At 34.0% G+C, this 23,532-nt stretch overlaps 1 protein-coding gene across 1 annotated transcript in view; it reads left to right on the top strand.

Annotated features, from left to right (window-relative positions):
• Positions 1–23,532, top strand: part of Cdh12 (cadherin 12) — a 1,002,120-nt gene that overhangs the window by 905,820 nt on the left and 72,768 nt on the right. The window contains exon 8 of the mRNA XM_034523462.3: positions 18,706–18,893. Within this exon, the coding sequence (XP_034379353.1) occupies positions 18,706–18,893 (188 nt within the window). The remainder of the gene's footprint in view (positions 1–18,705; positions 18,894–23,532) is intronic.

Here is a 23,532-nt window from a genome sequence, read left to right as displayed (position 1 = left end):
CAACCCATATCTCTATCTTATAACTCCCCTATCTCTATGAGGCTGTTCCCAACCCCCACTCCACACCTAACCATACCTCTAAACTCCCTGGGCCTCCAGTCTATTGAGGGCTAGGTGCATCATCTCTGATTGAACCAAGACCTGGCAGTCCTCTTTGATATATGTGTTGGAGGCCTCATATCAGCTGGTACATGCTGCCTTTTTGGTGGTCCAGTGTTTGACAGATCTCAGGGATTCAGATTAATTGAGACTGCTGGTTTTTCTACAGGGTTGCCCTCCACCTGAGCTTCTTTCAGCCTTTTCCTAATTCAACCACAGGTGTCAGCAGCTTCTGTTCATTGGTTGGGTGCAAATATCTGCATCTGACTCTGTCAGCTGCTTGTTGGGTTTTCCCTCCAGAAGCAGTCATGATAGGTCCCTTTTTTTGTGAGCTCTCTATCTCCCCAGTAATAGTGTCAGGCCTTGCGACCTCCTCTTGAGCTGGATCCCACTTTGGGCCTGTCAATGGAACTTGTTTTCCTCAGGCTCCTCTCCATTTCCATCTTGATTTCCATCTTTCAAACAGGAACAATTATGGGTCAGAGATTTGATTGTGGGATGGCAACCCCATCCTTCACTTGATGCCCTGTCTTTCTGCTGGAAGTGGGCTCTATAAGTTCTACTGTTGGGCATTTCATTCAAGGCACCTCCCTTTTAGTTGAAAGTCACTCACCTCTCAGGTCTCTGTTGCATTCTGGAGGATCCCCCGCAACCTCCTACCTCCCTAGACTGCCTGTTTCTATTCTTTCTGCTGGCCCTTTGAGGCTCCAGTCCTTTCCTCTCACCTAATACCAAATCAGGTTTTCTTCTCTCATGACCCATATACACCTTCTCTTCCAGATGCCTCTCTCCCTCCCCATTTGTCAAGGAGCACTTACAGAAATAATCAATGTCCTTAGTCATAAAGTAAATGCAAATGAAAATGTCTCTGAGGTTCTATCTTACATCTGTACAAATGGCTAAGCTCTAAAACCCATGTAACAGCACATGCTGGTAAGTTTTTAGAGTAAGGAGAACCCTGTGGCATTGCTGGTGGGAGTGCATGCTTCTACAAACACTGTGAAAATCAATTTGGCAATTTGGCATTATTTTCAGAAAATTGGGAATAGTTCTTCCTCAAAAACCCTCAAAAATTCTGCCCTCAAAAGCCATACCACTCTTGAGTATATATCCCCAAAGATGAGAGTTTCAGAAACGATTCACTTGTATTCTGGTTTATACTATCTTTCCGACCCCTCTTGCATGATGTTTTCCAAGCCATGTATGTGGGAGCATAATGTAAATGCATCATTGAGGATGGGTTTCCAATGATCATTTGACCCTTGTATTGAGTTCAGTTATGATTTTCTTTAATAGTCTCCTATTGTAAAACGCCTTCTTTGAAAAGAGGTGGGAGCTACACTTATCTGTGGTTATAAAAATAAAATTTCAAATGTAATACAGGGTTATGCTGGCCCAGCAAAGTTTTGACAAATTATATTCTAATGTCAATAACTTCAGACAACCCAGGGAGGATAAAGATCCACTAATAGGTATTATTACTCTCCTGTTGACTGAGACTTCAGTAAATTAGATATCTGTTGCCAATGGCATGTGAGTTTCACTAATTCAACCATTATACCTATTTTCCCACCCTGGTCACTGTCATAATTAATGGGTGCTACAATTGGGTAAAATTGTTTAATTTATTTGCCCCTTTGTCAGCAGTCAGTATTTTATGGAACCATGGAAGCCACAAGAAAGAGGCTTTCATGCAGATCCAACCTGAGTCATCCAATTGTGTGTATTTGTGTGTGTGTGTGTATGTGTGTTTGTGTGTGTGTGTTTGTACATGTGTATTCTTTATAGGAAATTATGCCATGTGTCCTGACAATACTCCCTACAAAGATTGTAGACTAAAATAAAGCCTAGTGCTCGACACTATAAACCTCCTTTTGAATGGTTGATCATGGAAGTACATGTTACTCCCAGGATACTGTTTTTCATCATTTGTTTCTAATTTAACAAAATGTTGAAATAAAAACATTACTTTCTTTTATCTGCCACTCTAGAACGACATTTGTTAAAACATCTGTAAGGACATCCTGATGTATGTGAATGCACTTACTCATCAGCTCAAAACTTGGAGAGCAGAATGCATCTATCAAGTAGAGTACTCAAAGGGCTACTTTGTATTGTCTTTGATGTCTGTTTAAAAGACATCCTAAAATGATAACACTTCATATTTTAGAATCATGAAAAACATTCTCATTATTGCATAAATAAAAGGTATTCCTCAAATTCTGCACTGCTTTGTACTGAGGAAATTATACTCTGGCAACATTTTGAAGTTCATCCCTCAGAAGAAAAGAAAAATATTATGTATTTGAAAACAAAGAGCAATTTATTTTGAGACTAATGATCTTTTAGTTGGTCTATTTCCCACACAAACCAATTAAGCAACAAACATGACAAAACTATAAACTGAAACAACATGAATTTGTATATTTAATGTCAAGAAATATCCGATTCAGATATGTGCAGATCTTGAAAAGTTCCTCACAGCTAATGATAATTGTTTATGACTGCTGGAAAATTATGTTAAAAAATAACTTGCTTAGATGAACTTTAAATGACTTTTTTCATTGCTAAATGAGCAAACGATAATGCTTTTCTTTTAAGTATGATGTTATTTGCCATTGTATGCTTGAATGCATACATGATGTTATTAAGAATCCGTTTCTTTCTGGTTTATTGTACAGATATAAGTTAAAATATAACTAGTGTGCACATACAATATTAGTATATAAACTGTTTATTAAGTTTGTATTTTAAAAATTTGATCAACTGTGCTCTAAGAGAATGAGCTACTATTTTGAATGGGATGAGCTATGGTGCTGACTAGGGATTCTCTAAATGTCATGTACTATACAGCATGAAGTGCATGTTCCAGTATTTTTGACTCATTACAATGGCACAGTATTTCCTCAAATTTAGGAGAAAATAGCAAAATATTAAATATTCTTTAAATGCTTTAAGATATTAAAGAATGATTAAGAGCCTTTAACTTTCCATCATTATCCTTCTGGAATAGAAATTTGCCTTTAATGTCTCAAAATAACCTCCAGGCAACTTAGGAAAATATGCAAGAGCAAATTAACAATGCTGACTCTTAAGTATGGTTAATATATGATAAAGCAATCTGCTTGGTGGCATAAGAAGGTAAAGAACATTCTTTTCAAAACTTCTCCATTACAGTTATGTTATTTGTATTTTCTACAGCCAAAGATATCTTTATGTGAGCTCCTTAAATAACATGCAAAATTATATTGTTTTCCACAACTTTAATACCAATGAAAATAACTAGATAACAAAAATTATATTTTTCATGAACCAAAAACAGGTAGCATATGAATGTATATTATTTTAATTTAAAACAAGGGAAATACTTGAGTGTCTTGATATTTGATGAGGCACTAGATAGAATGAAACTCATGTGTGTCTATATATGCTGCTTGTTCAGGTGTTAAAAAAAATTATTATTTAGCCCAGAAAAGATTAAAACTCACAGTAGTCATTTGCCAGTCTTTCTAGCTACCCACCTGACCAACTAATCACAGAAGGAAAGTCCCTTGTCCCCGCTCCACTATTTTCTCAAATTCTTTCAAAAAATTTTAGGCTTTCATCCATTTCTATTTGACCAATTTTGTTTTGATTTTACATATTACTGAAGTCATGTCTTTAAATGTAAATAAATGAATTAGGATCTTTTGGATGAAAAAAGAAAACAAAGGGGGTTACTGCTCATTCACAAAGAAGAAGCAATATAGTTTGTTATAGAAGAGAACTGGAGGTTTACCTTTTGTCTCTCCAGTGTAAGACAATCACATTAGTAGCTATATTATATTCCTCAACACTTGCTATTTTATATACATGTTTAGGTATTTCTATGTATGTATTTATATAAACATACATGTGTACATCTTGCTTTTAATGCTGAAATTATATGAATTAAAAATATATATCATTGCACAAACAAAATTACATTATATTGATCAAACAAAATTACATTATAAATCAAATAAATAGATGCATCTATGAAATATAATTTATTTATAAAAGTAAAACTACCCTTGAAGTCATGATTATTACCAATAATAAATAATAATTGTTTCAAGAATAACAGAAAAATATTTGTATAGAAATCAGAAATTGAGTGGAAATTTTCTGGTGTGTAACAGAAGATTTTAAAGTATTGAATATTTGAAGAAGAGAATTCAAGGACATAGATGGGTATTTTAAAAATCTTCAATTCATGCCAAGCATAGCATATTTAGGGGCCAGCTTGCTCTATATTTAAACATATGGCCACAGGAGGGAAAATGTGTTTACAAAATGCCACAATTATGAAATAGAAATATTCATTTATGTATTGATGGATTTGCTTTTACTGGAAGGTGAACACACGTGTCAATATGTTAGAACAATGACTTTTATAATATGGTACATTTTGAAGAAGAAGACAATGTCAGAGTGTCTCTGCCTCATATGAGTAAAAACAGAGACAAAAGAAATGTTAGTTGCATAGTGAAAGACATTGGAATCTTTTGGATCCAATGGTTATGTAACAAGAAAATTACAGAAGAATCTATTATAGTAAGAGAATGACAGGGGTTTTTTTTCTGCTAATGCAACGTGTTCAGGAAAATAGGAACAGGAGATGTTGAAAATATCAAGTTTTCAAAAGACATAACAGAGTCCAAGAAGCATTTCTAAGCAGTACATAGAAACTGTAAATAAGGTCCAAGGGATAGATAAACCTAATCAGATTAATGACAATAAACTTCACTTAATTTTTGTTCAAGGGTAACTGAATAGAAATTTTGAAGAGATAAGAAGAGTAATAAATAAAAATGTCTGAAAATTTTGATGAATAATTTTCTAACAATAGTGACAATATTTAAATACAAGAATAAAATCATCATAACACCATCATTTATTTAATATGCTTTATAATTCTATATTTAATTTTGATTTATAATTGGCCAAAGAGATGAAGTAGATGAGGAAATTTGATCATAAGTTTTATTTAGCTAAAATGAAAAAAAAAACAGATGTGATTTCTTTTTGGGCAATATAAAGAGAATAAAATTTTAATCTGTCCTCTCAAGCTGTTACTGTATAATGAGGGTTTTTTTTTGTTGTTGTTAAATCAATAGGAAATCACCAGGCAGTGATGGCGCACACCTTTAATCCCAGTACATGGGAGGTAGAGGCAGGCGGATTTCTGAGTTTGAGGGCAGCTTGGTCTACAGAGTGAGTTCTAGGACAGCCAGAACTACACAGAGAAACCCTGTCTCGAAAAAACAAAAACAAAAATAGGAAATCATAAAATTGCAATAAAATATTAGGTTTAAATATGTACATGATATAAATGTACAAGAGCATCTACTTTTACATTAAGCAAATATTAGTGGATTGTAAAGTCAAAGATTTAATATCAGTTGTGGATAATTATTCTAAGACCTAGTAGTAAGAAAAAACATACAATTTAGAAATATAAAGTGATATGTAAACAATGTCATGTATAGAATAATGGGTAACCTGGAAGTGCAAAGTCCAAAAGAAAGAAATGAAAATATCTCTAAGAAATCAGCAAATTAAATATGGAGTAATTTCACATAATATCAATACCAGAAGAAAACCATTTAAGACATGGACTAATAAAACTACAAGACTAGTGGGATGTTCCAAAACAATTTAGGCGAGGGTAGTAATTTAAAACTGAATATTCTCATGTGCATTAGATATTTGCATTCATTCACATAGAAGAAGCAATATAGTTTGTTACAGAAAAGAACTGGAGGTGTATGTTATATTTTAGTTTTAATGAAAGTATCTCTATGAAATCACCAAATTAAATATGGAGTAAATTCGTGTAATATCAATAGCAGAAGAAAATCATTTAGACCATTTAAAACCATTTAAGGGGTTATTAAGTAATTCATATGGGGTAAAATGTCGCTAAAATATAATATGGGAAAAATATTAAATTTTCTGTCTTTTTAATTATCCCTATAATGTCACAAAAAGGCAATTTGTGAGAAATTAAATTTTTGTCAAATTAAATAAACCAAACAAATTTTAAAGTCTTTGTTTTCTTAGCAAATTGTTTAATTAGGTGTTCAATTTTTTGATAATTTATAAGAAAATTGTGGTTATATTAATATATGTTTGCTGCAGTATTAGTACATATTCCTGAGAATCACCAACATGCCCTGTTAGTCATGTCATGTTGTTAGCTGGGAAAGAGATAACATATATAAGGCAAATAAATGAAATGTTTACATATTTAATAGAGACTTTGGGGAATGTTAAATACATTTTGTATAATTGATGAACAATGGAAAGTTATTGATGTATTGGAGATGCTGTGACCTCTTGCCAAGGTCTCCATTATGTTTAGTACTTTGTAACAGTAATAGATGTTACAAATCACATATATTAAGTATGCATAGTTTGTAGAACTTGAATCCTGTTGGCACTAATTAAGTGATATAAGTGAGCTATGCTCTATAGATCTTTGGTGTTGGTTTATTTGATATTTCTAATGCTACATTCTTATAAGTGTCTTTGAAAGACTACTGTTCTCCAAAAATATAGATATCTTTTTAATTGTTCTTCTGTTCACTATAAATGTAAATTTAATACAATGTTAATTATCTATATGCAATGAAAGGAAAGAGAAATGAAAAAAAGAAAGTACAATCAATTCCACTCTTTTCTTGGTTACCAGAAATTGAATCTACTTTCAGTGAGAGGTCTATTCTTTTTGGAATCATGTAGTGTTTTCTAATAATTGTACCCAAGATATTTTATTCGAACTTGTTCAAGGTTTTAAAAGAGACAGCACACAACTAACTTAACAAGACCCTTATATTAGAATTTTTGCACTGCAGTGGTGCTAAAGTCAAAATTTTTTAGTTATTCATGTATTATGAATAACTAACAAAAATTGGGATCAAGTGATGTGGGAAAATAATACTTAATCTAGAAGTAGATCAAACATGCTCCTTCACTGCTGCATTCCTTTACACCACTATACCTGGATTTCTTAATTTTTAGACTGCCACTTAGGCCAATCCAATCATCAAAGCCAATTGTGCATATCTTTTAGACCTATGTTCAAATGCATCACAAAGTCTGCTTATAAAAGTCCATGGTTGGAATCCTTTCATGACAGAAATGGATGTAAAATTAAAATCATTGCCTAGGCCTGTTCCCCCTACCTACTGCAGTGTGGTTGTTAAACATTTACTAGGACATGAATAACAGTGAATTATTATAGTAGTGTCTGTCTCACAGTCCTAATGTAAGGATAAAATTAGCTAACAATAATAAAATGCTTAAAGCACACAAAAAAAATCAAACAGCTACAAAATTGATTGCTACAAGCATACGATCTACTTCAACAGTAACTAGTATTTTAAAAAAATCTTCCTTTCCTTCATGTTGACACACAGTTTGTGTAAGAGGTTCATACATTTCTTTCTTTCCAAGTTACCTCTATGGTCGAATAACAAATGAAAAATTTAGCTGTGAGTGACATGAGTTAACTCTCCTCTATTGTCATTGAGTTGTGGCAAAGACATGTTCTCTGAAGAGAAAATGAATAACAAAATCAAGTTAGCAGACTACATCAGTAACACAGAGAAGTTGGCACTTTTTAATCCTCAGCAGTAATGTCTATGAAACTTGCTGGAAAGCAGTAGATTGATTTGAGCTCTGGAAAAAGGACTGCAGGATTTTGAACTGGCAGTTGGGAGGCAGTGTGGAGGCTGTAGAGTGTTTCAAAGCTAAGTCTAGATATGTCTAGATTGAGATTGTGTGGAATTTCCTGGGATGTTATTTAAAAGGATAATGATTTTTAAATATAAATCTCAAAGAGTAGAGTTAAAGTATAATAAATATTAAGAATAAAGTTAGAAAAATAAGGGAATACAGTAAATTATTTCAGCACAGGACAGGTTAAATGCAGTCTGAGTCCATGTTTCCAAGACATGATAGTCATGTTGTTCATAGTTTATTCGAATGATTCCTGCAAGCTGAGAACAGTTAGACTAAAATAACTTCATACTTATTACTGTGCTGTTGACTGTTTTTCTAATCATCCCACATAGTATACATACACCATGCCTCTTTTAGTTAATCATTTTTTAATTAATCATTTTATATGTTTACATTTCAAATGGTGCTCCCCTTCCCTGTCTCTCCTCCAAAAACTGGCACCCCATTCCCCTCCCCTTTGCATCTAAGAAGGTCCTCCACCACCAACCTGCCCAACCACTCCTGCATCACCCCTCTAGAATCCTCTTTTCTGGGGCATCAAGCCTCCACAGGACCAAACGCCTCCCCTCCCACTAAAATGATATAAGGCAGTCATCTGCTACATATGTAACAGAAATCATGGACCATACCATGTTTTATAGTCCTCAAAGTTCTGAGGGATTCAGTTAGTTGATATGATTGTTCTTCCTATGGGGTTGCAACCCCTTCAGTTCCTTCAGTCCTTCCCCTAAATCTTCCATTGGGGGTCCCAGGCTCAGTCCAATTGTTGGCTATGAGTATTTGCATCTTTGTTAGTCAGGTGCTTGTAAAACATATCATAGGCTCTCATAGCCTGGTAACCATACCACACTATTCGTTTGCAATCATGTCTTGAAAACAGTAATAGTGTCTGGGTTTGTTGTTGGCAGATGGGATGGATCACAAGGTGGGGTGGTCTCTGGATGACTTTTCCTTCAGTCTCTGCTCCAGTTTTGTCTTTGCTTTTCCTTTAGACAGGAACAATTCTGGGTTAAAAATTTTGAGATGGGTTGGAGGCCCCGTCCCTCAACTGGGGGAACATATCTATCTACTGGAGGTGGTCTCTTCAGGCTCTATCTCCCTGCTTTTGGGCATTTCATTTAATGTCATTCCCAATGGGACCTGGAAACCTCTTGTATTCCTGCCATCTGGGACTTACTAGTGATTCCCTTTGTTACCCATCTCACATTTTTACATATTTCTATTCATTTTCCTGGCCCTCTGGACTTCTCTCCTATCTCCCCTCATACCTGATTCTTCACCCCACTACTTTTCCCTCCCCTTCATGTCTCTGGAACTAGGGTCACAGAGGATCTGCCATGTCCATGGATACCAGAGGCCACATTAACCAGAGACAGAGCTGATTGCCTCCCAGAAGGCCTACTCTAACCCAGCTCACAGAGTTCCACTTTGCTACAGGGAGAAACACACCACAGTCAGAGAGAGCAAGGCCAGTTAACACCAGACATAATCAGATGACAAGAAGCAAGCAGAAGAACAGAGGCAATAGAAAACAATGCCTCTTGGTACCATCACAACCCAGTTCTCTCACAACAGCAAGCCCTGGATACCCTAACATGCCTGAAAATCAAGAATCTGACCTAAAATTCCATCTCATGAGGATGATATAGGATTTTAAGGACAACATAAATAACTAATTCCCTTAAATAAATACTAGAGAATACACATAAATAAGTAGAAGCCCTTAAAGAGAAACATATAAATCCCTTAAAGAAATACAGGAAAATTCAATCAAACAGGTGAAGGAATTGAACTAAATGGTCCAAGAACTAAAAATGGAAATAGAAACAATAAAGAAATCACAAATGTAGGCAATCCCGGAGATGGAAAACCTCGGGAAGAGATCAAGAGTTACAGATGCAAGTATAGCCAAGAGAATTGAGTTAATGGAAGAGAGAATCTCAAATGTTGAAAATGCCATAGAATATATTAACACAGAAGTCAAAGAAAATATGAAGTGCAAAAAGCTCCTAACCTAAAACATCCTGGAAATTCAGGACACAATGAAAAAACCAAACCAAAGAATAATAGGGATAGAAGAAAGTAAAGATTTTCAATTCAAGGTGCCAGAAAACATCTTCAAGAATATCACAGAAGAAAACTTTCCTAATACAAAGAAAGAGATGGCTATAAACATACAAGAAACCTACAGAATACCAAATCAAGTGGATCAGAAAAGAAAATCCTCCTGTTACAAAATAATCAAACACTAAATATGCAGAACAAAAGAAGAATATTAAAAGGGGTCAGAGAAAAAAAAGTGGTCAGAGAAATAGGCCAAGTAACATACAAAGGCACACCTATCAGAATCACACCAAACTTCTCAACAGAGACTCTAAAACCCAGAAGATTCTGGAGAAATGTCATCCAGACCCTAAGACAACACAAATGCCAGCCCAGGCTACTACAGCCAGCAAAACTCCCAATAAATGGAGAAAACCTAAGATATTTCATGACAAAACCAATTTAAACAATATCTCTCTACTAATCCAACCCTACAGAGGATACTAGAAGAAAACCTCTAACAGAAGGAGCAAAGCTGCACCTAAAAAACCCAAGAAAATAATCATCTCACAGCAAACCCATAAGAAGAGATTCACACAAACATAATATTACCTCCAACAACAAAAATAGTAAGAACCAAGATTCATTGGTCTTTAATATCTCTCAACATCAATGGACTCAATTCTAAAATAAAAAGAAATAGGCTAATGGACAGGGTAAATAAACAGAACCCAGTATTTTGCTGCATACAGATAATACACATTAGTATTATAGACAAACATTACTTTAGAATAAAAGGCTTGAAAAACTTTTTTTTCAAGCAGATGATCTCAAGAAACAAGCTTGAATAGCCATTCTAATATCCAATAATATAGGCTTTGAACCAAAAGTTATCAAATGAGATGAAGAAAGAGATTTAATATTCATCAGAGGAAAAATCCACCAAGATGAACTCTCAATCCAGAACATATAGACTCCAAATCCAAGGGTACTCACATTTGTAAAAGAAACATTACTAAAGCCCAAAACATACACTGAACCACACACAATAATAGTGGGAGACTTCAACACTCCACTCTCACTGATGAACAGGTCCCAGAAACAGAAACTAAACGGAGACACAGTGAAAGTAATAGAGGTTATGAACCAAATAGATTTAACAGATATCTTTAGAATATTTCACCCTAAAACAACAACAACAAAATACCTCCTTCTCAGCACCTTATAGTACCCTCTCTAATGCTGACAATATAATCAGACACAAAACAAGCCTCAACAGATACAAGAAGATTGAAATAATCCCATGCATTCAATCAGATCACCATGGACTAAGGCTGGACTTCAACAACAAAAACAACAGAACACCCACATACTCATATAAACTGAACAAATCCTTGCTTAATATTTCTTTGATATTAAAGAATTTAACAAGGGAGAGATGTTCAAGTCGAGAGAAACCATAGCTATAGATTATCAGAGATATTCCTGACATATGCTTCTGATGTGGTACAAGGAAAAGCACAAGTAATAATTTTCATTAGCAGCTAATGGACAATTTGAATACATTAAAAAATACAACAGTATGTTTAAACAGCAGGGTGAGTATGGATATGTAACAGTGAAAATATAAAATTAATGTTATTGGAAAGGGAAAGAGAAATGTGTAAGAAATGGAACCTGATTTAGGAGATGGAAAACAATTTTATCATTCCCAACATGATCACATATGAGTATCCTGAGTCTTCCTGTCATAAACTCAGTGGAGAAGAATTTGAAGATATGTCTATTAACATATATTACAGTGTTTAAAAGTTTCTAATATTTAATTATTAGAAGCAGAAATGATGATAATATTAACTAATATTATAATAAAAGAGCTTAGAACAATAAAAATATAATGAAAAATCAAATTGGATAGCTCAATGATACTAGATTGAAATGTATATTTCATGGTCAGATGAAATTTCAGAAATTATAATAAAAATGACAGCTTGTTTTTATATCTTGGACCCCTCAGTCAAACCTGGTATTGTATGTTTATTAAAACACTACTTTATAGAGTGATGAGTGGAGAAAATTTTTTTGTCCAGAGGAATTCTTTGGAGAGAGTAAAGCAGCATTTCAAGTCAGAAAGGTAGTCAGTAATTGCCTTTCCCTCACTAAGGTTGGTAAGCAGAGCTTTCTACTGGCCCAGAGCTAATAATAATATCCAATATATTTGTTTTTTAGACAATCATGTTTTTTTCTGAAACAATATCTGCCTAGTGGTTAGGAAACTTAAAATGTCCTGGGAAAGAAATGAGAGGGGAAGGAACATACTTTATTAGGAAAACTAATTAGATGACAACAGGAAAGTAAAGAATGTGTCTACAGAAGGCAAATAAAGCCAAGTCAGGTTAAAAATCTGACAGAGCAATCTTCCTAAAATCAGATCTGGATCTGAGGGGACCAGTGAGGTGTCTACATGCTGAGGGCATTGTACTGTTTGCATGGAGGAAAAACCATGGTGTTAAGGCTGGAGGAGAGGGCCCATGAAAATAGGAAAAATCAGCTGTAAAAAATGCAAGCTGTATAGTCAATCCTGCATTTTTGCTGTCACGCAGGAGAGCAGAAATACTCCTGGCAAGAAGATGATAAAAAAAAAATGCTTGACAGAAAAAAAGATTGCCAAATTTTTCCAGTTTAATTTCTCACCTGCTGGTTGGCTTGCAGATGGGAAGAAAAGGTTTAATTTTAATACAGATTGGGTACTAATTAATAAGATGTAAAGAACATTTGTAATTAATAAAAGTAAAGAGGGTATTAGAGATGATTACAATTAAATTATAGTCAGTTATGCTAGAGATAATGTTTTATTTCAGCATTGATTTTATCCAAGGAAAAACAAAGCTTAGGGTCCTTAAGAAAACCCTGAAAGAGTGACAGGACACTAAAGGAAGATTTGATCACTAACATGATAGCATTTGAAGTGTTGGGAAGTTGAAACTAGGGTGCTATGTGTTTTCCTTTGAAATCTTCTCGAGCTCACCAGCTGATGAATTCCTAAAATTAATGAGGGAAAATGTTTTGAAAGAATATTTGTTTAGAAAAGAATAGAAAAATCTATTCTAATAGTATAGAATAGAAATCACTGAGAATTGACAACTAGTTATCTTTGTAAAGCTCTGTATTTTTAAGCTATATTGATAGCGGATTTAACATTAGTAATCAAATTATATAGCATATATGAGGGTAGCTCTCTGAAAATTTCTCTGCTAATCATTCTTCCTTTTTGGAGAGTCATGATTATCTAAGGTTGGTTTTGTTCAAATTGTCATGGTATTGCAAATTACAAGGGCATGGGAGAATATGTAGGTTTCTAGATAATATGATATTTGTATGAAAGCCCTGTGGTTTAGTTGGGAATCAAAGGAACATAAAGGATTCCATGGAGTCACAAATATGCAGGGGTATCAGATTTGACAGGCCACAAAGCATGTGAGGCAGGAAACTATGATCATATCACCTTGTCATCTGGCTTATTCTGGAATGCATTCCACTCACTGATCACACAGGACCAATGCCCCAATGACTCAGCTCACACCAACAGTCTACATAATATAAAACTTGAATTGCACTGTCAACCTTTGTTTGAACATTCATGTCATTTTAGATCCACAGAATGAAGCTGATTAATTATGTATGCTCTGAGGTCATAAATGTCCCCAATATGTATTTATGTATAACAATAAAGAAATCAGATAATTCTCCATAAATATATTCATGTTAGGTAAACCTGACTTTTTATTACTCTCCCAACAATTCTTAATTCCATATCTCTGTAGGTGTTTCCTAGAGCTTGCAGTCATTTTTGCCTAAATAGTAACAAAAATAGAACAGGATAAAAGCTACTTTATTTGTATATACCATTAAATAGCAAGTCTCTGAGACAATGGAGGGTTATCAATGGAGCAATGTCAAAATTCAATCACTTAATCAAATGTTCCTTAGCTATGTATCATCTACTATCAAACTCAAATATAATTACTTGTTTTTGATACCAAAAAATTGTTTTCGATCAATCTTAAATGAAATATTTTAAGCTTCTAGTTTTGCCAATATTCTCATATTTTAGTTTTATTTGCTTGAATTTTGTTCAATTTTAATGACTGGGGACCAAAATTAAAGCCTTTTCTGTGCTAGACAATCACTTCGCTTAGTCTCAGACACATAATTCTCCTTCTTAGCATCTTCTTGTGATTTATATTGTCCAGGAGAGCTTCAGATTGTTAGTGCAAGGAGGGCTAAATTCTAAGTACAGTTGAACTTTGAAATGGTATTTTTTTTTTTTTTTATAAATCTGTCATGTTTTGGAAAGAATATGGAAATTATTCAGTTACTCATTTTGCAAAAAGTTATGGTGTTTTATAATTCACCTGTTCACTTTCTTCTAAAAGATTTAAGAATCAAGTACCTATGCAATTAATAATATTATAATTTTATTTAATTAGATAAGAATATATTTCAACATATATATCATTTTCTTTGTTTATACCTGATAGTTTTCTTGAAGAAAATAATGAAAGGAAGCTTTAGTTTTGGGTGGTCATTGAGTCTAACATCTTTCCCTCCCATACAGACTCAGTTGTAATAATACAAATATAATCAAACTATAATTTTTCAGATGGCATAGTCACTGAAAGAATGTGAATTAACTTATAGCTAGCAGCTATGTTTATTGCAGTGGAAATAACAGAGCATTGTCTGGAAGAAATTACAGAATCAATCACTAAAATTCCACATAATCTTCTTCATACAATTTTCTCTGCTTCTCAGGGAAATGGTGATTTTGTTAAGTATAATGTGTATATCTGATTAAAATGTATGTATATATTTGATTGACTTGGAGAACAACCTCCTGTACCTGCTTTCATTTCTTAGCCTGTATTGTAGAGTTACACCATTCAGATGCTTCATACACATCAAAATAAGGTGACTTGGAATGATGGCCCTGTAATTATGCTGTATGTCATGCTGATCTAGTTTGGCACAGTTGTACATTGCTTCAGAATTTTAAATTAATTGAAATGACCTCAGCTTTATTGCTGTTGAGATTCAAGCAATGATAAAATGCCAAGTCATTGGAAATAAATGGATGAAACCTAAACAACTTGACATGACAAATGCACACTCTCACTGACTTCTCCCATGTACAAAAGACTTTATCATCAGATGCAGTATTTTTTGTAATATACTTGTCTTAATGAATGTAGGTGCATTCTAACTAAAAAATATATGCCTGATATGCTAAGATCAGAAAAAAACACTGTCCTGCACTTTTGTGTTTTATCGTTACTAAAAGCTCAGTGCGGGGACATGGAGTGCACAAGCCAATGCTTTACTTCAATTATTTCTTAATTCTGAAGTGTGCTACTGAGGGCATAGTATGAAGTCAATCATTGATGAAAAGTGAAACTATTCCAATTCATCACAAATTTTCCAGTGCCACAAGATAATAATTGAATTTTGGACATACCAATGTGAACAATCTTCAGAAAAAGCTGCTGTGACACCATAGCTTATATTAATAGATTTCTACAAAGAATAGCTGTCTTCATGTTTGCTGTTATTGGCTTCATAAAATAGTCTTCTATAAAACAGGAAATTCATATCTCAGCATATTGCCTTCTAAAGGAAGCCATTTCATCAATAGTCTTAATTTCCTGATGACCTCTAGATTACCTTTCAAAATTTAAAATGTCCACATCCCTCACATACAGTGAAATGTCTTAATTATGACAATTTACCTTCATTAACTATAATCCCTTACATATAATCCCTTCAGACTATCAATTCCCTGTATAGTTACTTTAAAAATTAATTTTGGCTTTTCTAGAATGAAGTTACTCTACATGTGTGGATGGGAAAGTATAAGCAGAAATACTCCACTGCCTATGAATTACAGTCTTTTATTTTCAAAGTCTCATCAGGACATTGCCCTGCCCTCCAGCAGACACACTCCCAGGGTGCCCTCACTGGTACTCACTGTCACTAATGAAATCCAGTACATGCCACAGCTCCACGTTGCTCTCAGATTGACTGTCAGCCATTCACTTGGTGCATTTAGCAATAAATTTTCTATATCTGAACAGCAGAGGATTTATAGTGGGTTGTTCAGCACAGACTTCCATTTCTTTGTCTTATCGGCAAATCCTGAAGACTGTTGGCAATATTACTGATGCGCCATGCAGTCGCAGTACATGCTCATCCTTCAGTTCAAAGGATTTTGTGAATCTTCAGATTATTTATCTCAATTACAATTATTCAGAGAGGAACATGATTTAAATCTTAGACTGATTAATGTTCCTATTTGATATTAAAAATAAAAGTAAGAAAAATTAATCAATACTCTGGACTTTACATTTTGCCTTGTGTTGTATCTCTGAGTTTAGTATATCTTAAATATGTACGGTCTTATACTTCTTGACACATTGATGAAAAATTTAAGTAACTTGTACTTGCTGATATCTCAAGCATTTCTCAGTAGAATTTTGGTGTAATATATAAATTAAGAAAGATTTTTTTTCTCCATAGAGTCTCAGAGGAACCTCAGGACAAATGACTGTGGTGCCTATTTAACATATTAACCTATTGCTGCTCAACTCTCCCAGCATCAGTTAAAACCTGTGAATCTCTCCGCACTTCTCATCCCAGACTCTACACTAAACTCAGAGAATTGGTTTCCCTTCACTTCAGCAGTTTCTGTTCCATTATACACTCAGATATTTTGACTAAGTGCTTTCTTAGCCTCTTGGTCCTTGGCTCTGCTCTTGGTATACTTACAACCTTATTACAAGCCCATGCCCTTTTCTCTATTTTTCTGGCAATCAATCTCTCCTCTCATGTCTGGGCTCAGTCTGGAACCATCCAGATGTTTAACATGAAGCCTTGTCTTCAATCATACCTACTTACCTTCATGTCCTCATTTTCTTTCAGAAAATAGTTGGCAAAACTTGGTAGACATCCTTTACACACTTTTGGATACAAAACATTGATTGTACTTGAATATCTACTTTTATACTACAAAGACACATGTAAAACAATAAAACTTGTCAACTGTCTATTATGTGATTGTTTTATTTTACCTACTTGCCTTTATTTACAATGTCCTTAAAAGTTCTGGGGTGGGGGTGGGGAGCTGGGGAAATGGCTCAGCAGTTAAGAGCAATGGATGCTCTTTCAGAGGTCCTGAGTTAAATTCCCAACCACATGGTTGCTCACAACCATCTCTAAAGGGATCCAGTGCCATCTTCTGGTGTGCCTGACGATGGCGTCAGTGTATTTCAATATATAAAAATAAATAAATCTTTAACAATAAAAGTTCTGTTTAACTAGAGATAAATAATAATGTGTACCATAGAGATATATTTTACCCTGGGAGGATGTTTGAACATAGGAAACCAAATATATATTCCATTGTAGAAATGTCTACTGGGTACAAACATTTTAAAAAGGCAAAGTGTAGATTTCTTGACCCAGAAATTAGCAATTTTTGAAGCTCAAAGAACTTATATTTCTTACACTAACAAAGGAATAAAAAGAAAAAGAAACTGAAATTTTGCCATGCTCATTCATACGTTTTAATGTAGAATTTACAAAATGTATGAATCATCATACAATAAGCATGCTGATATTGTTCCTAGCATAGTGTTCTCTGATGAAAATAGAAACTCTAAATGAAATTTGTAACAGTAAGAGTTTCATTCATGGAAGAGGTCTGTGCGAAGTCTATTAATGTAATTTTAAATTGGAATGTCAGGAACATAATTAAGACTTCAACTTTTATGTTTTATTTTATCCTTCAATTCTTGTCCTTTTGTTACTGTGACTTGAAAAGAACAAAGGCTAAAATACTAATAGAGGTTTAGAGGCAATGCACAGAATCTCAGTAATATATGTATTATGCTTTATTGGTGGCATACTATTATTTAAAAATCCAAAATTTTTAATTTGCCAAAATTGTATTTGCAGCACAATTTTTCATAGTCACACACAACATTTTGTAGGTTTTACAATATTTGTTTCATTATCAATTTTGCAGTAATATTAGTGCTCCACCTGGTGGTAGAATTAATAATTTTTCTTTTTATTTTTAATACCAAAAGTAATAGGGTATTACATTTATATATTGATCTCAATAATAAATAAAAGTATTTTTATGGTGTCAATTAATACATATTAAAACACCTTCAAATCACATGTGGTATTCTCTATTTAACATGACTATGAATTAGAATATTGAGCCTATATAGATCATCATTAAAAAATAGATTTGCTTGCATTTATTACTGCTGAAAAGAGAAACTTAACCCATTAAAATTATATAAGTACTTTAATGTATACTCCAGTAATCTATTTATCTATATAGTTATGTATTTATGCTTTTGTAAGTTTTGCATCCTATATTATTTGCATTGTATTGATTTCTCTTATGATATTGATTTGGAATGCTTGTAAAATTGTATGTAATATTTAATCCACTTAAATAGAATTGGTATAGGAATTTTTCTTAAAGTAGTTGTGATTTATTATGGTGTATTAGTTCTTTTTCTCAATTATAATTCTACATCAAGCCATTCTGAAGTAAATAGTGAGGTAATTCCATACATTAATAGCCTTTAAACTGTCAATAAATTACCTGTCATTTTATATTGCAAAGTCCTAAGTTTGATTTACTATTTATATTTTAAAGCAGGGTAGTCTTATTATGTACTTCACTGATTTCTTTGCCTTTGCAAATTATGTATCTTTTATCAGGCATCTTCCATCTGAAAGTTCCTGAGTCTTCCCCTGTTGGCTCAGCAATTGGAAGAATAAGAGCAGTAGATCCTGATTTTGGAAAAAATGCAGAAATTGAATACAACATTGTCCCAGGAGATGGGGGAAATTTGTTTGACATTGTCACAGATGAAGATACACAAGAAGGAATCATCAAATTGAAAAAGGTATATAGACTAATTTTTGGACAGTTGTCAAATTATAAAAAAAAAGGCAGAGACAGTGATAGCTATTGTTTCTTTAAATAGCAAGACTTTAATTATGAACTCAGACCATGTATTTTATGTATATAGCTGTATATCTTCAATACAATATTAAAGCTTCTTAGTTTGCCAAATGACATTTTAAATTTCTTCGTAATGTTAAGATTAAATTTTAAGTGAAGTATAGAAACAATTGATTATACTAGCAACGTTGAAATTATTAAATTTGTGATTACTAGAAGATATAAATATGTAATTTCTATTATAAGTAAGAGTTGATGTCATTTTAAAATACCAGCTTGGACAAAGAAGATGTAACATAGAAAAGTTGTTGAATGATAAAAGCAGAGTTTAAATTGCTTTTCTAGTCAAAGCTTGAAGGAGAAGAAAGCATATACATATGCTAGAGGTGTGTGGACAGTTAAGACCTGACTTAGGATGGTTCACTGGGGACAAGGAACTGTGTGTGGAATTGGACAAGAAGAGATGTATGTCATATTTTGACCAGGAATGTGGCTTTATTCTGCCCATGATCAAAGAACTTGAGTGAAGATGAATGCAAAGATAAGATTAAGTAGAAGTAATAAGAAATTAATAAGGGGATCTGTAAATAGAAAAGTTTAGAAATTAGATGTTTGAGAGAAAGATAAGTAAGTAGAGAAGAGAAGATGGAGTAGAGGTAGTGCACTTGACTGTGGATATTTTCTGACCAGTTGCTTTAAGGGTCCTTTCTTGACTTGCTTGCACAAATGGATATAACCTGGAGTTGTGAGCCAAGTAAACTCTTTTATTAAGATGCTCTTTGTCATGGCATTTCATCATAACCATGGAAGTCTCTGAAAGCATAACTATGTTATGGAAGCTTCATTAAGAAAATAAATTAGTACAATGTAGAATTTTGGTTATGATAACCCAAAATAAAAAAGAGTTTAATATGTTAAAACTGATTGGGGGAAAGAATGCTGAAATCTTTGGAAATTTGGTCTAGAGAAGTCATTGAATTCTATAAGCAGGGTTTAAATTGCTGTTCTCGGAGAACCTCCAAGAAGAATGCCTAGGGAATGCCAGGCAGTTACAACATGGCATATGAGCTTTCAGAAAGGAAAACAATCTGTTTCTGGCATTGGGCAAGGGATGATTTGTGGTAGTTTGACCAGGAATCTAGCTTTGCTTTGCCTTGTTCTAAGCATTTGAATGAAGGGGAATGTAAAGATTAAGGACTTATGAGTTTTGAGGATGGAAGTGTCTTAAGACAAGCTGAAAGTTCGGGGAAGCAGAGTGAAGCCAACAGAGTATTTGTAGCTGTTCAGGAGATTAGCATCATTAAAGAGAAGTCTGGTGTTCTGCACTGGGCAGTAGCCATGCGCCTCATTTTTTTCAGCAACCAGAAGCTAATGCAGCGACAGGTACCAGGGAACATCTTGAGCTGACAAGAGAACTTGATAACCTAATCCACATACATGATACTTGGTTTGAACATAAAGAAGCAAGTTTAATGAGTTATAGAGAAAACAGATGAGGCTAGGCCCCATGGCTCAATTGGAATCTCTATAGAAAGGTACTGTTTTGGGATTTCTACTGTGGTGAGGAAATACTGTGATCAAAAACAAATTGGGGAGATACAAACAAATTGAGGAAATACTGTGATCAAAAACAAATTTGCTTTCATTTCGACATCACTGCTCATCATTGAAGGAAGTCAAGACAGGAAGTCAAACAAGAGAAGAACCTAAAGACAGAAGCTGATGCAGAAGCCATGGCAGTTCTTCTTGCTGTCTAGCTTATCATGCCTTGGTTAGTCGGCTTTGTTATATAATCTAAGACCTCTAGAGCCCAGGGATGGCACCACTCTCAATGGTCTTAGGCCTCCCGCATTATTTAAGATTTCCTACAGTTGGATCCTAAACATCATTTTCACAGCTGAAGTTCCTTGGTTCAGATAACACCAATGTATGTCAAGTTGACATAAATATAGCTAGAACAGACACTAAGAAGTTGTTGAAATGAGCTGGGAAGATGAAGTCTAAACTGTAGTTGAAACAGCAGACTAGGAAATGCCAGTATTCTAGGTGATCCAGCAATCAGAGTTGCAGATGTGTTGTGGAACATGTTAGTGCTTCAGGTGTAAGAGTGGAGGTACAGATGGTAGAGGCTAAGCCTGTGAAGACTAGGAAATTACAATACAGGCTCCAGTTAATGGAAATGTAGATTCAAGATTTGATGTTTTCCCTCTGGATTTTTATTTTACTTTGGAATGATTATTTATTAGAATTTCCCAGGGTTTCCAATTTGAAATACAATGATCATTCCATGCCATCATAAATTGAGAGTGTTTGTTTCTTTTATTTTATTTGATAGCAGCTTATAGTGAGAAGATATTGAAACATTATATTTATATTTTATTCAAAGTAAATTCATTTGCATATAATATATTTTGGTCATATCTTCCATCCCTATCTCTTCCCAAATTTCTTCTAACCTGCCCACATATCCAAATCCATATATTCTTTCTCTTTTTTAGAAAAGAAGCAATAAAAGACACATAAAAAGGATAACAAAATGAACATATGAACAAATAATAACGAAAAAAGAACAAAGAAAGAGCAGAAGAAATGCATGCATATACACAGAGGAACACACACACAGAGAAATATACACCCAAACCTCTCTACCCAAAGACAGAACCACACACCGCTACACACACACACACACACACACACACACACACACACACAAACTTCCAACACAGACCCCCCCACACACACACATACATCCAAAAATCCCTAAAACTCAAAAGTGGAAAACCATAAAAGAATAAAAGACCAGTACAGTTAAATAAATATATGTGTCCAAACAAAATAGAATGAGACAATATATAAATACCATTCAGTGTGGCTTTTGTTGACTACCTACTTATCAGCTTGGGCCTTTCCCTTAGGTGTGGTTTTTATATTCAGTAAGACTCCATTGGAAAACTAATTTTTCCTTTCCAAATAGTTGTTAATTGAAAATAGATTCTTCAGTGAGGATGAAAACTCACATTTACTACCCCACCTCAGCACTGGGGCTCTGTCTGGTTTGAATCTTTCCACGCCCTATGCCTGCTGTCATAATGTCTGTGAGATCATAATTGTATTAGAGCTATTATTTCTATAAGATACTGTTTTCTTGGTCACACACATTCCATCTAGTTCTTATATTCTATTTCCTTCACTTCCATATCATTGCCTGATCCATGGAAACAGGGATATGATACTTATATCCCGTTTAGTACCAATTATTACAAGATCTCTCACTCGGTACATTGTCTGATTGTGGGTAACTGTATTAGCACCTAACTAATTCAGAAGGAAGCTTCTCTGATAATAGGTGAATGAGATACTGATCCAAGGGTATAGTAGAATGTTGCTTAGAGTCATTTTATTGTTATACTCCTTTAGAACCATAGGTCGTCAAGTCTCATGTTCTTAGACTATGAAGCAGTGTCCCAGTATAGCTTCTATCTCATGGAGTGTGATTTAAATTCCAAACAGATAGTTGTTGGATATCCCACGGTATTTGTGCCACTGTTTCACTGGTTTGTCACATAGGCAAGTTGGCATTAAAGATTGAAGGGTTTGTGGCAGTGTTGGCATTTACCTTTCTTGTTTAGTAGTATGTAGAATACCTTTCAGGACTGTGAGTACTCATCAGTAAGGGAGAAGAATCTCATTAGGTAACAGCTACATTTCTCCATATATACAAGATATATATGTGTTGGTTTTAACCCTACCATCAGTTTTTATAGAACAACTAATAGCTTTTGCAATAGTCTGAGTTGTTTGACCATTTCCAAAAGGGCTCATTTCATCAACAAAAACATTAACTGTAACCCATTCTCAGCAGTAGAAGTTTCATATGGTCAAACGAAAGTCCTAGTTGGGGCTTTCTCTCCCTCAGTACTTGATGATTCCATTTAGATTTCTTTCATATATGTAAATATTTTAAGGTGTTTCTACCCTATCAGGATTTTAAAGTGTGGCAATTTTTATGACCATGGGAATTTAAAGTTTTGCTGTGATTTATTTATGATATAATAAGTGTAAGGTTATGGCTTAAAGCACAGTCTTGATAAACTTGACAAAGCAAGTTGTCATGTTGATTTTATTTATCATTTTGACATAATCTATAATCACTCAGTATTCTCAATAAAGATTTGTCTAGATTAGATTAGTTTCTGGATAAGCATATAAAGGATTCTCATAATTTATTGAGTCAATTTAGGGAAGGTGGCCAACTCTGGAAGGCACAATTTCCTAGACAGATATTATGGATGGATACCTATATACAATGGATGGATAAGAGTCAAAGAAACTGAGCTAAGGATTAGCATATGTGTGTTCATTTACTGTTCTTTCTCCTTAACTGAAGATGGATATGTCTATTTGCTTGAGGTTCATTCTAGCTGGACTTTACAATATGAATAAGCCTGAATGTAAAAGTCATATGATTCCTTCCTTGTTTTAATATTTCTTTCTTTCACAGTACTTTTCTATAGCAATGGAAACAAAACTATGATAGGAAGACGAATTGATGAAAGTTGAAATATGAGGCAAATATATTT

Source organism: Arvicanthis niloticus, chromosome 19 (genome assembly GCF_011762505.2).
Source record: "Arvicanthis niloticus isolate mArvNil1 chromosome 19, mArvNil1.pat.X, whole genome shotgun sequence".
Classification (NCBI taxonomy): domain Eukaryota; kingdom Metazoa; phylum Chordata; class Mammalia; order Rodentia; family Muridae; genus Arvicanthis; species Arvicanthis niloticus.
The sequence above is the reverse complement of the archived record's forward strand: the minus strand, read 5'-3'. Positions and strand labels throughout refer to the sequence as shown.